The 13,099-nt window shown below is 39.6% G+C and overlaps 2 protein-coding genes across 2 annotated transcripts; both read right to left on the minus strand.

Annotated features, from left to right (window-relative positions):
• Positions 1 to 759: 759 nt before the first annotated feature.
• On the minus strand, positions 760 to 6,053 carry LOC115675083 (aspartic proteinase-like). The gene is made up of 14 exons (XM_030597696.2): positions 5,959 to 6,053; positions 4,874 to 5,258; positions 4,725 to 4,785; positions 4,046 to 4,140; positions 3,842 to 3,954; positions 3,573 to 3,741; positions 3,432 to 3,471; positions 3,272 to 3,336; positions 2,640 to 2,753; positions 2,467 to 2,531; positions 2,184 to 2,340; positions 1,986 to 2,105; positions 1,126 to 1,214; positions 760 to 982 (listed from the first exon to the last, which is right to left on the minus strand). Exons 2-14 carry the CDS (start codon positions 5,246 to 5,248, stop codon positions 898 to 900), a joined length of 1,548 nt encoding a protein of 515 aa, XP_030453556.1. The 5' UTR covers positions 5,249 to 5,258; positions 5,959 to 6,053; the 3' UTR covers positions 760 to 897.
• Positions 6,054 to 8,432: 2,379 nt separating this feature from the next.
• Positions 8,433 to 12,503, minus strand: LOC115674924 (probable WRKY transcription factor 31). The gene is made up of 6 exons (XM_030597447.2): positions 12,101 to 12,503; positions 11,750 to 11,851; positions 11,449 to 11,616; positions 10,819 to 11,166; positions 9,885 to 9,998; positions 8,433 to 9,170 (listed from the first exon to the last, which is right to left on the minus strand). Exons 1-6 carry the CDS (start codon positions 12,428 to 12,430, stop codon positions 8,583 to 8,585), a joined length of 1,650 nt encoding a protein of 549 aa, XP_030453307.1. The 5' UTR covers positions 12,431 to 12,503; the 3' UTR covers positions 8,433 to 8,582.
• Positions 12,504 to 13,099: the final 596 nt, after the last annotated feature.

Consider the following 13,099-nt stretch of genomic DNA (forward strand, 5'->3'; position numbering starts at 1 on the left):
AGAAAAAAAGGAAGGGAAGGAAAAAAATAAAAATTTCAGAAAAATATTAAAATATTATTAAAAGTTATCCGCGTCAACGTCTGCTGACGTCCCCATCAGCAATATCTGATCAAAATTAGCTGAAATGACTGAATTAACACCATATCAAAAGATTTAGGACTAAATTAACACAAATATAATGAATTTAGAACTTTTCTGACACTTTTCCTGGCAAAACTTTATTAGCAATGATGCTTACTTATGTTATTATTTCTTTCATTGTGACATTCGAACACTTACTCGATATTCTAGTATCTTGTGTCAATTTTCTTCTTGGTAACGATGGAAAAGAATCATAACGGGCAATTCATGTTCATGTATTATAATCGAATATTATAATCATGTGATCATATCAAGTCACGTAATTGAAGGGCACTATATTTATATGTGTTCCTGATCAATTCGTGTCACCTTCAAGATCGCAATACAATGTTGTATAAACATATTAAATTGTGCAAATTGCCAGCCCTAAAAAGAATTAAAAACGAAAAATTAGGCGTCATGTATCGACATCGTTCTCCCTTCTTTAACTGGATGAAGATTCAATAGGTGCTCCGATTAATAGCACTAGTTGAATCGTTCTCGGTCCCTTGCAAATGATTATTGCATTGTCAATCCCATTCCAACTCAACACCACCCAAAGAAGAAAGAAAAATTACAGGCGAAAATTATTCTCCATGTCTATTTTACCTTGGGTAACACTGCACTTTCAAGGAAAAAGAGTAGCAATATCAAACAGTTTTCCCATTAAGTAACAGGCCAAGTGAAATCCTCGAGATAGCATACCCACAATGTCAAATATGTACATCACTTATTTAGAACATCAGCTTAAAAGTACCCAGAAAGAAAACCAGATCCTCATGCAGCTTTGGCAAATCCAACTCTCAGCTTGCCATAGTCAAAGACGGTATGATACTGACCCATGAAAATGTCGCCCAGTATCCTGCATCAAATGCAATTAGCTGGTGAGGAAAAACTCTATCAAAAACGTAGGTGGGATTTGCCCGGTCCATTGTAATCCTGAAGTTTCATGATTATTTAAGAACAAAAGTATCATGGAAGCTATTAGTTGGAAACCACACACACCAGAGAGGCCCTCTAGGAGGAGGGACATCCAAAGCCGTAAATCCGCTTATGCATTGAGCCGAGTCTCCATCTCCTACCTTCAAAACGTACTGATGGCCCAAAAGCAGAAGTTAGATACATGAATGACAGAGTAAAAGGAGAGAGGAGCATGTGAGAGAAAACAATTTTGTGTTCCCTGCTGAGCAAAAGCTCTACTCGACCAAGGCGAGATAAAATGAGCATGACCCGAGGAAGCTACTAAAGGTGCAGGGAGGAAAACAATTACATACTTCAAGGCTGTTACTGCATTTTCTATTAGCAAACAGTTATCTTTATGCAATGCTTCCGCTTTTCCCATGGTCTCTAACACTCCAATTGTTCAATAGATAGACAATCATACACTTGACAACCTAATATCTAAGTGCAATCGTCTGGAAAGCTCCCTCCTCACTTCCACTTAGGTATCTCAATCATGATTGTGCATCTTCCATTTGATATATCGACTGTGTTGTGTTTTTCAGAAAACCATACATCAAATGAGCCCTATATCAAGTCCATATACCAGCTCCTGCCTGGTTTTGCCAGGAAAGCATTCCCAAGGGAATGTGCCAAGTATAAAGTAACACCCACCACTATTTAGCATCTACCTGAAATTTGCCATCGCATTAAGTTTCTATAAGTGGGGGATTCACCTGCCCACAGCTATTCGGAAAAGGAACTAGAGAGTAGAGATAATGAAATGAATGATGGTCCATGGTCCCTAATTATACAATCAAAGAGAAAATTGAAGAGAACCATCTACGCAAACATAACATAAAAACCACGAAATACATAGGGTTGGTGACAGAAAGACCAAGAACAATCAACAGATTGCACCATACCTGCTCAGGGGAGAGATCAAATACCCTTCCTCCAATTGTAAATGAGACATTGGGCATGGATGACAAGCCACCACAGTCAACAGCAGATTCGCCCATTGGGCTAGGCAATCGACTGCAAAGCTGCACAAATAAATGCAGGAATAAATGAAAAGAAGAGATAAGATCACAGATGGAAAATGGAAAATTAAGTCATATCACCTCATTCACATAGCTGAGTATTCGATCCTGCGTCTCATTCTGCCGAATTTGGTTCTGCATCCACACAACAGTCATCTCACATGTAGAGCACATCGCATCAGTCAGACGACCAGAGACTTTCTTATTTTTTCCCTCCACAACACTCTCAATGCCCATGCTGAAATTTTCCACAGTAACGAAACGATAAACAAGCAATAAAAATCAGAACAAACGTACTGGAAGGAATTAGCACAGAAGATTGTGAGTTAAAACAAAACAAAACAAAACAGGTGTCCAAACTAACCTAACCCCTCGAGTACCATCAAACGTACATAATCCAATCTCTGAGCATATTTTATGTGGCTCTTCCTGCCACATTATGAAGCTATGTGTCAGAAGTTCAACAGGAGGATCCAGAATCATATAAACAATTTCTAGACATCATTCAAAGGACTGGCATAGAAACTTTGCAAGAACCTTTGCTAAAAGCATCTGAATAATGGTCTCCCCATACTGTGCAACTACAGCCTTGCATTCTTCACTCACAACACCAGCAGCTCCAATAGCGTGGTTGACTTCAGTGATGATAGTCTACTCGTAAAAGCATTTGAACAACGGATTGAAAGCAAGAAAATTCACAAACTAGGTTAGAAGACATATCCTTGAGTTGCGGAAGTACAAATTTCCAGCAACCGAATTCAATGAACAGATCACCATAGAAGTTGGCCAAAGACAGAGAAGACACACTACCAAAAAGGAACTGAACCACATGTAACTACCTCTGCCCTCTACGTTGTCTAGTAGTCAATTCAAAGAAGCACTAATGCTGTTGGCAAGGGGAGGGGTCAGATGAAAATTTGCGTAAAAAATGCCTCCCCTCCTCTCCCTTCACATAAATTTTAATTCTTTTACCATTTTCAACCGAACTTTTATTCCCCCTTTTCCCTCTTTCCTAAACATAGCATAAAGGATACTAAAGACAGAAAAAGAGGAAAGGACTATTAGGTTTCATCTCCATGCGAGTGGTAAGCAACTTAGGTAAATTATCTATAAATAAAAGGTAATCAACGGACACCAGACACACAACAAGCATAAAACCTCATACACACCGTTGGACCGGCCAACAGAGAGGTCCCTGAATCTGCAATTGCTGAACAGCCACCGGCACAAAATCCTGAAAATTCACGTCAGAAAGTACATAAAGTAATTTCATAAGAAGTTATTCATTCAAGAAAAATGCTCAGAATGCAGTAGTAATGTTATGCTCACCAGTTGTTTTACCATCAATCAGAACATCACCCATATCAAACTGCCAGTGTGAACAAACAGTAAGACAATCTTAGAAATAAAAGAAAGATATGTCTCATGCTAGTAGTGCCAGTAATTAGAGCAATGCTCCTGCATACTGACCTGCCAATACCCTTTTCGGGTCACAGGAACATATGTGTGGTCCCCTTCAAAGTGATTGGGATCCACCCCACCAAACACAATTTCACCTCCATCTTCCTCCTCAGCATTACGATTAAACCAAAATGAGAAAACTGGGTCTTTAACAAGCCCTTGATCGACCATGTTATACCTAGAACAGAAAGTACAAGGTTCAGCATTCTTCTGCCAGTGAAGTTTACAACACGTTTCAACAATGAATATCTAGAGATATGCATTTAGCCATGACGCACCAAACAGGCACTGCGTTCCCCACCGAGATTTCTTGGAACCCAAGACCAAGGATGCCATCAAACTTGGCTACCATGAAAGTGAGGCCGGGTTCCTTGGTTGCCTCGATAAAATCCTAGACAAGAGTAGACCAACTAATTTGAACAAATCCAGCAACTATGAGGGAGCCACCATGAATTAAATTGAAGAACAGAGGCATGAGATACCTGATCCTCCACTATAAGATCACCAACTTTGACATGATCTTGACTAAAGAACCCAGAAATTGATCCAGTGCCATAATGTATATCAGCTGATTTCCCTGCATGATGAACAAGAGCGAAGGAATAATTTGAAAATGCTGCTTCAAGGATTTCTTTGCATCAGCAGATCCACACCATATAAGTAACATGAGGAATCAAGAATTTATATGCATCAGCAGCTCAACACCATAATTTATAACATGAGGAATCACGTAAAACTAAATGCACAACAATGCAGATATTGATCATTTTCCGGTCATCCAATACTCAAATACACAAGGTCAACTCTTTGGCCAGGATCTGACCAAAAAAAAATAAAACTCTTTGGCCAGGCTGGAAAAGGAGTAATGGGAGAATGTCACCCAAACAACACATGATGATACAAGTCATTTTGATCAAGGAGCTGTCAACAGTATCCGGCTCATCCACTGAAGTGGGTGCACTGCTCTTTGAGCAAATATACCATTTATGCAGAGAAGATTGCCCAAGATCGCGCTTGAAACTTTGTTCGAAATGCATGCACCATAAATAGACAAAAATGTCTGACATCTGAAGATTACCTAAGATCGTCCTTTCTGAAACTCTAAAACATCTGAATTACAATAGAGAGAAAAGTGGGAAGTTAATAAGAGGCAGAACAAACCATTCTTCTTGTAAGTACTTGAGCTGCTCGACTTGTATCGTGGATGCATATAGCAAGCAATCTGCACCAAGTTACCAATGGTAATTAAGATAATCTATAAAGTTGATTGGCCTGGAGTGATGAAATGGAACTCGAAAAGCAAAACTCACAGAGAAATGACACTTTGAAGAGGGCACCCACAAATTTGAACTGCCTGTGTCGAAAATCACAGTGAAGTTCTGTGGGGGAGTACCTACACCGATCTCACCAAAATATTGAGCATCCATGTAATTTTTTAGTGCTACAACATCAGAATCCCCCGAGTCTCTGAGGTTCCCATTGAGATGATGCTTCCCAGCAGAAGGCCTCATTAATAGCTCCCCTTCATTAACATCAAGCCTAGCAGCAATCCGGCTGTTCTTATCAAATCTCCTCCTTTTGAGTCCAATGCGAAGCAACCCATCACCAGATGCAGAAAGCACCACAGGGAACAAGAGGAAGCAACCCAAAAAAGTCGCCGTGACTGGATTTAGTTTAGTTCCCATATCTCAAACACTGCAAGAGGGAAAAAAAAAAGGAGCTTTCAGTTAGACCAAACATATATAAACTCCCCCCCCAGAATCGCAACGTAATAATCGAGATCGAGGTCGAGGTCCGGGTCGAACAAGATGAAACATCGGATAACACGACCGCCCTCATCACGAAACATTCACAACAACCAATGACTAGCTTTGTCCTCGCTGAAAAAACACCGTCATCATCGAAATTGAGCTAGCAAGCAATTTCTTAAAAGCCAAGACTCCAAGAGCCCATGATCGTTCGCACTTCGCAGCAACAGTAGTAGCAACAGACAGACTTATACGATCAACAAGACGCACGAGTTTTCACGCCAACATCGTCCATACCCCGCGGCAGTTACGACGACGGGAGATTCTCGCCTCCAAAAGAAACTCAACGCGAAAACAAAAATTTCGACAACCCAGTTAAGAGTTCCGGGATCGCAACGTCGGCACAGAAATCAGGAGCCGACCCTCGATCAACAACAACCTGAAGACTAGAAATTCCAAACAGCAAGCCGCATTGCGGCAACGATAATGCGTAATTCGCAACGCCCCGTCACCAGTCACCGGTCAGCAACAGGCGAAAGCAAGAACCGAAAACAGGGCACAACGCTAGCTCTAGGGGAAGATCAGCCAATGCACAGAATCGAAATCGGCAGCGATCGGTGCTAAGAATTCGAACGCATTTTGCTTACAGTTCGAGGGCGGAGAGGATTGGTGAGTCGAATCGAGCAGCTGCGACTTTCGCACCAAAACTACTCTCGTGCAGTTCGCGTTTTTCAAGGAAGGAGGAGCAGCGTCCTCGGTATGCCGGGAACTACGGAGGATCGGGACCGTCCACGTGTCAGTGAGGCGCCCGTTGGATTTGCCACGAAGGCGTGAAATGGGGACACGACACGCTATTTTTTTTTTTTTCGAACTGTTGATTATTATTTTTTGACCAAAAACAAAAAACTACTATTATTATTCCTTTTGGTTTTTCTTATCCGCGAAGGAAAGATTTTAGAGTTTTTGTTTGTTGCCTTTGGCTCTTGGAAAGATCGCCCTTTTGGTGCTTTCGGCTTTTCCCGATATTGGAACCGTTCGATCGACGAGATGTCGTCGCAAAGTCCACCCCATCTACATCATCAAATCATAAGCATGCATATTCAATCCAATTTGAATTATCGTTTCGATGAATCCCATAAATCCTGCTAAATCTTACCATTCAAATTCTGTTCAGGCGTATATTAAGTTGAATAGACGAAATTTATCAAATGATAAGATTGTTGCACTATAATATCGTTCGTAAATCCGCGATCAGCTTGTACATTGGGCATTTTGCTATATGTGAAAAGATTTTCTAGAGTTTGGTGAGCTTATGGACTGGTAATATCTAGATAGATAGTTGCTATGGTCGTCCCTCTTTAATCTCTTACTCATAAAAAAAAGAATGTTGTATCGATCTTACGATTTTCGACCAATCAAACTGTCAAATGATATAAGCAACTTATACCGAAAAAGTCGGCCTCGACATGCCGAGAGGCGGACCGGTATTTGGTTGAGCTTGGTGGATCAGTTAATTCGTTAATTACTTGCCTCTACACACTTATGGGATGCCCTTCGTAAAACAGGGCACTAACGCACTCCTTAAATTAAATCGGTTTGCATTTTCTACTTTCATATCGCTTCCCTTATCCCCTCCCCTCTCTTGTTCGAAAAAGAAAATGTTAAGATAAGAGAATTGCGGGAATTGCATATTCAATTCAAAGATAAAATATAATCCAATGAAAAAAATTCAAATTCACAGACTATAAAAAATTCAAATTCGAATATATATATTCTGATATAGATCGATCTAATATAGATAGAGTAGTAGTAATTAAACCTGGATCATTAGATTGGAAGAGTAGCAGTTATAGTTGACTTTAATTCATCATTTAACGTCTCTAATCCAAAACAAAACAAGAAATTTTGGTTTCATTCGGCACCTTTATAGAAGATGGATAAATTCCTAGACACGGTTATATCTAAGATATTAACTGAACGAAACAAAAAAATTTGATCCATAACATCTACGTCTGTGTTGTGTAGTTCCAAAAACCTTATTTTGATTTATTGTGTCTCTTTCTGGTGGGCTAATTCCCAAAAAAAAAAAGCACAAATTTTACCTTTAGTGACAATTTTTGGCTTGAACTTTTTTTTTATCTCAATAAAAAACACCAACTTTGACTCGAGTCTCAAATCTGGCCCCCTTGATATGAAATTTTCAAATTATTCGGGCTAGATTTGGGATTTAAGTGAAAGTTTATGATTTTTTACTAGACAAAAAAAGTTTGGGCCAGAATTATCACTCTAGGTAAAGTTTGTGCTTTTTTTAAAAAATTTTATTAGGCCTTTTTTTGGTACAAAAGATGTCGAGATATATTTAGAGTGAGGTTTACATTTTTTTTTCACTTATACCTTAAAATTTTAGAGTTTAATATTTCACTTTTGTTTATAACACCTCAAATGATTTAGACATATATATTGATATCTGAAGTTACATAAAGTTTCTTATTTGCATAATAATTTCGTTCAATTTAGAATGCGAAAGTCCAAAAACAAATTGGGCCTCACAACAACAAATGCATCGCTTCCTTAAAAATATTTATTAAGTAGTAGGACTTCTTCTCGAACAATAGATTAATCCTATTGCTTTTCTCGAAACGACAAACTCTTATTAGATAATTGATTATACTTATTTACATGGTCACTAAGAATTTGTCAGACCATTTAGATAGATCACCTTGATTATACTTCATTATACTTTTTACCTCCCTTCAAAATTTGAAAAAAAAAAGAAAAAAAGATTTAAGTTTTAAGAAATTGTAAAAATATTATATACGATTATACATGTCAATATACGTCTATAAAGTATTATAGATATGCATTCACTTAGTAGCTTAGCTCCAATGATCCTAGGAGACATGACCACTGTCTGTTTGCAGCGAATAATACATGAGTAATTTTATTCTTTTGGCTTAGGCCCATTTTTACACCCCCAGAAATATTTTCAATATTTCACGTAAATAAAAAATCAAGTTGTGAGAGCCTTATGATTTTACAAAATCCTAATTTTTATACCCTTTGAGAAATAGTACCCCTTATCCCGTTCCTTTTATCGTTAGCCTGAATCAGCAGCAAGAACTTTGAAAAATAAGAAAATTTTTAGAGTTCCTCCAAATTTGAGTAAAAGGCAAACATGAAAGTTGCACGAGATAAATTGTTTATCCTTGCACAAGAACAAAAACAAGAGATAACCAAACGGGGCTTTTCCCACAAAATTATTCCTCATATATCATGTGTTCTCATTGATGCAACTTCTTGTAACGGCATCGTCACTAGCACTGCCATGGTTCGGATGAACGCCGCCAACAACCGAGGCAATAGCCGCCACGAGAGCCGCCGTGAAGTTCGGGTCTGCTGTGATGGCGGCCGTTGCGGTGTCGGCCGTGTTGGCCATATAGGCTGGCGCTTGCTTCATCTGATTGCTCACCACCTGAAGAAGCTCGGATTGGTTCAAGGCGTGACCTAGCTGGCTTTGCATGGCAGAACCCAAGAACAACGGCCTTCGCAGCTGCATGGGGTCGCTGATAGTATCATTAGTGGGAGTGGTGTGTGTGAGGTCCAATGTGACAGTAGGAAACGGTGCAGTCGCAGAGAGCGTTGCCAGACTTGGCAGTGAACCAGGAAACGACGCGTTTCCAGCGACGTAATGTGAGCTGGCAATCAATCCATCCGAACTCGTCATCGAACCAGAGAGAATCATCGATGCAGCCGATGAAGTGGTTGATGCCATGGCCATTGCAGCTTGAGGAAGCGGGTGGTTGTGTTGTCCTTCGTATGTTGTTACCAGGATTGCTTTGTCTTCTGCACATCTTTGTACCTGCCAATTTTCACATTATTATCGTCAGTAGAGCATTGTCAAATAAACCCATTTGCAGGAGCTAGATTTGTATTAGATCTCGTAGGGTGATCTCGGCTTAGGTTTCGGATCAACACTGTGAATATAATTAGCTACTTTTATATATTACAACTAAAGATACAAGGAAGTTTTCTCTGCATTCTTATGCCAAACAAAGCGGGAGGCTCTAGCAATAAGTGAAAGAACCTGACGACACAGCAATGTTAGATATATAGACTGGTTCTGCAATATTGAAATGATAGCCCCAAATATAAGAAAAAGTGCAGAAACATATGGAGTTCATGCCTTTTTCTATGAGATCCAATGTAAGTCGTACTTGTGAGAGTTGTTTGAATAAAGAGTTGGTCAGACCATTAGAGAATTTCATCAATCAAATCTCTTGTAAAGCCTGTGCTATGCTCCAGCCTCGTCAAATAAAATCTATCTCTTGTAAGGCCTGTGCTATGCTCCAGCCTCGTCAAATAAAATCTAGCCTAAACACGGGCAAGATACACTAAATCCTCACAAAATGTGCGCATAAGCACAACCTAACGCAGTTTAGGAAGCATATATGTCATCTGCACATTCCTTGTGGATTTCCATTCAAGACTTATGAATATGTGAAAGCTAGATTATAACATTATATTGTAGTAATTACTTTGGACATTGGACAGCATGAATTCAAGAACACACTACCTGTTTGCGAACCGGACAGCCGACCGCCATAGAACAGCGATAATAAGCTCGAGGGCATGGGTTTCCTTTCGCCATCTTTTGCCCATATTTCCTCCACTGACAACCGTCTGCAATCTGGGTAGATAAACACATATTTTAAGACATTGACCATAATCATTAGCTTCACAAGAACTCGAAACCCTAATGAGAGAGTGTGGCTACTGTCTGAAAGCAAAGCAGCAAAAACCTTCTACATAGATGATGAGTCAAACAGCACGTAGTATGGACAGATCTTCATTGTGATCAGCCTTTCTCCTGGACTTTTCCGAAAGGCATGGGTTCGTTTTTGTTCAAAATCTTGATGCGCAAGATTGCTACTTTTCTCTTGACTTTGCTACGAAAACCCTCCGACAAAAGGAAAAGAACATCGTGTGCTTTGTCCAATCGAGTGTTGCTGAGGAAACTGGAAAAGTTGTGCAGACACGGCCGGTTAAAGTTTCTACTTTATATGCATTGCACTGATCACGAATTGCATCCTTCGGTTGTTGGCCTGGCTGTTTTCATGCGCTTCTTTATATGGTTTTCTAAAGTCATTTCACACTGTTCGAGTACTCTCTGGATTGTGCTCTCAAGTTGCAATTTCCGGGAGATTTACAATGCGCATTATATTTCAAATTTATGCATAAAACATGAGAAGATGAATATGCATCTAATACCTACAATGACCTTGTATGACATTGCATATATTACTGAGTTTGTAGAAAGCAAGACATTGATTTCATGATCGCTTCTAGGGAAAGCAAACTTATTGCGTAGTTCCAATTGAACATGTTTGCCCATCATATCCCAATTCACGAGAAACTTACGTAGTCTATGTATATTATTCTAACAAACTTTGCATATGGTAGACGATTGACAAAAATGTAATATTTTGATGACAAATGCATTTACTCACCATGGATGCCTCCGAGCGAGCTCGAACCGACACCCGGGCTTTCTTAATCATGGCCATTGTTTCGGCCGCTTGATCAGTGTTGGAACTAAGTTTCTGCACTTTAGTTGGAGACCATGGAGCATCATCCCTCCTCCGTCGATGATCAATAGATTCGCTTTTGTTAGGATTAGGAAATGGCATGACTTCGCTCGTAGAGCTTTCCCTTGGCGTCTTGAAGTACTCCATCGACTCCACTATATTGTTTTGAGGTGAGCTCAAGCCATCCCGTGGTTTATCTTCTGACACTGATTGTGAATTCTCATCTTTTCCAGTGGATTTCTCGCAATCCTCTAGCGTTTTACCAATCACCTTAACATATGTAGATATTCTCATGTAAGATAATTAAGACACAACTTTCCTGAAAAGAAAATTGTCATAGCTATAAGGGTCTATACACGTATATGCTTATGTAGTATGTATAATATGCAGTATAGTACGATAGTTGGGTTGATTAATTTATTTCATTTCAATTTCACCAATCTCATTCCATGGAATATAGATCATATTGGTCAAACAAATCAATGTCATCAATTTCTCAACTTTTCAACTAACAATAATATGTGAAAAATAATAACAGATTAACTTAATTACCTTTTCAAAATCTGTGGTCTTGGCTTGAGGACTCGCCCGATGCCTTTGCATTAATGAAAGGAGATGGACTTGTAAGGCGTCGCAATTACTGTTGACCTGATAAATCATGCTCTTCAGGCGTTGATTTTCCACGTTCATCCTGTCTAATTCAGCTTTCAAGACTGCCAACTGGAAAAAGAAAAAAACAAAAGAAAAAATCTTTATGTTCACAAATGATCAAAGTAAGATATATAGGAATATGAATTGGACCTAATAATCAGACGAGGCCTAAAGGTCAATCAATTAATCAAGACACGCATACCTCAGTTGAGTTCATGCACCTGTGTTCCTTGCCCGGTGCTTCTTCTTCATCAACGAGTGATTTATCGCTACCGATATTCTCCGTGAGAAGATTCAATCCCGTCTACATGTTCGTATAAATAAATCGAGATATAAGATTATTAGGTTTCTATATAAGATTTAAACTAACAGTAAAGTTAATTTTTAACGTGATATCACCGCAATCTGTGCCGGGGAAAGCTTCTTAACAGTTTCAAAAGCAAAAGTTTTCAATTGGTGCAAATAGTGAGTACATATCAACTTCAAGCGTGTGAATAAAAAGTATAAAGAAACTCAAGCATATAAGAATAGCTTTGAGTACTTGCAAACTTACGTCGAGTTTCATCTCCTGATCCTCCTCTAGACTATCCTCCACGTTCTCGCTCTTGACTGCGGAGCTCGCTTCTTCTCTCGAGCTTTTGTCAATGGCGAAGAAGTTCAGCTCGTTAACCACCCTATCTTTGTGTCCTGCGGCCGATACCGATGCCGCCGCCACAGAGACGGCGCCGTGCTGGCTCCGGTCCATCTCGGCTTCCATCATTTCATGCTTCCATACGGTCGACCTCAGGATCAATGGCTCTCTGACAGATCGATTGTCACTGCAATTGAATTTGGTAGCAAGAAGGTCAACATTGATGAAGTGGGTGTTTGCACTTTTGTCCATGAACTGAGATAATGGGAGAGAGAGAGAGAGAGAGAGAGAGAGAGAGAGAGAGAGAGAGAGAGAGAGAGAGAGAGAGAGAGAGAGAGAGAGTTGGTTGGTGTGGGGAAGAAGAAGAAAGTCTTCCTAAGGATGCAATGGACTCGGCATTTAAAAAGGGTTTGGACTAAGACCGAGTGTGAAAACAAAGCTTATATTCCTAGCATGAAGAAATCGGAGCGAATGAGGTAAGATGGTGCGTCAATTAGACACGTGGCACCCATACTGAGAGAGAATATATATATTTTATATTTTTCCTCCTCTTTAGCTTCTGTAGTCCGTTAACATTTCTTGTAGATCTATACCACATCATTATTATTTCCAGATTAGTGTGAAAAAGACTGGGAAATTTCTCTGCCAAGCGAATGAACAGATGGATCTGTTTCTTCTGTAATCCATTTAACCTGTGAATTCTAGGTTTAAAATCTTGGCTGCATGAGCTAACCATGAATTACCTGCGCCATGTAAGTGCAAGCAAATCCTAGAAACGTATGCAGCCGCTAAAGAGCAAGTTGTCAAACCTGATTTTGCCTAACTTAGTCGGCTGTTTTTCTTTAATTTTGTGGAGCTGTAAGTGCTGTAAATCATGAATACAAAGCGTTCACATTCCATTTTAACAATTATTTCGTCTTT

This window comes from Syzygium oleosum, unplaced genomic scaffold (assembly GCF_021117445.2).
Source record: "Syzygium oleosum isolate NSW1041296 unplaced genomic scaffold, Sole_v2.1 Sole_v2.13, whole genome shotgun sequence".
NCBI classification, from domain to species: domain Eukaryota; kingdom Viridiplantae; phylum Streptophyta; class Magnoliopsida; order Myrtales; family Myrtaceae; genus Syzygium; species Syzygium oleosum.

Coding starts and splice junctions, on each gene's coding strand:
- LOC115675083 (XM_030597696.2), bottom strand. CDS start 5,248: ATGGGAACTAAACTAAATCCAGTCACGGCGACTTTTTTGGGTTGCTTC. Junction 3,472..3,572: donor CCCGAAAAGGGTATTGGCAG/GTCAGTATGCAG, acceptor TCACACTGGCAG/TTTGATATGGGTGATGTTCT. Junction 3,337..3,431: donor GATTGATGGTAAAACAACTG/GTGAGCATAACA, acceptor GTGAATTTTCAG/GATTTTGTGCCGGTGGCTGT.
- LOC115674924 (XM_030597447.2), bottom strand. CDS start 12,430: ATGGACAAAAGTGCAAACACCCACTTCATCAATGTTGACCTTCTTGCT. Junction 11,852..12,100: donor ATCAGGAGATGAAACTCGAC/GTAAGTTTGCAA, acceptor ACGAACATGTAG/ACGGGATTGAATCTTCTCAC. Junction 11,167..11,448: donor AGACCACAGATTTTGAAAAG/GTAATTAAGTTA, acceptor ACATATGTTAAG/GTGATTGGTAAAACGCTAGA.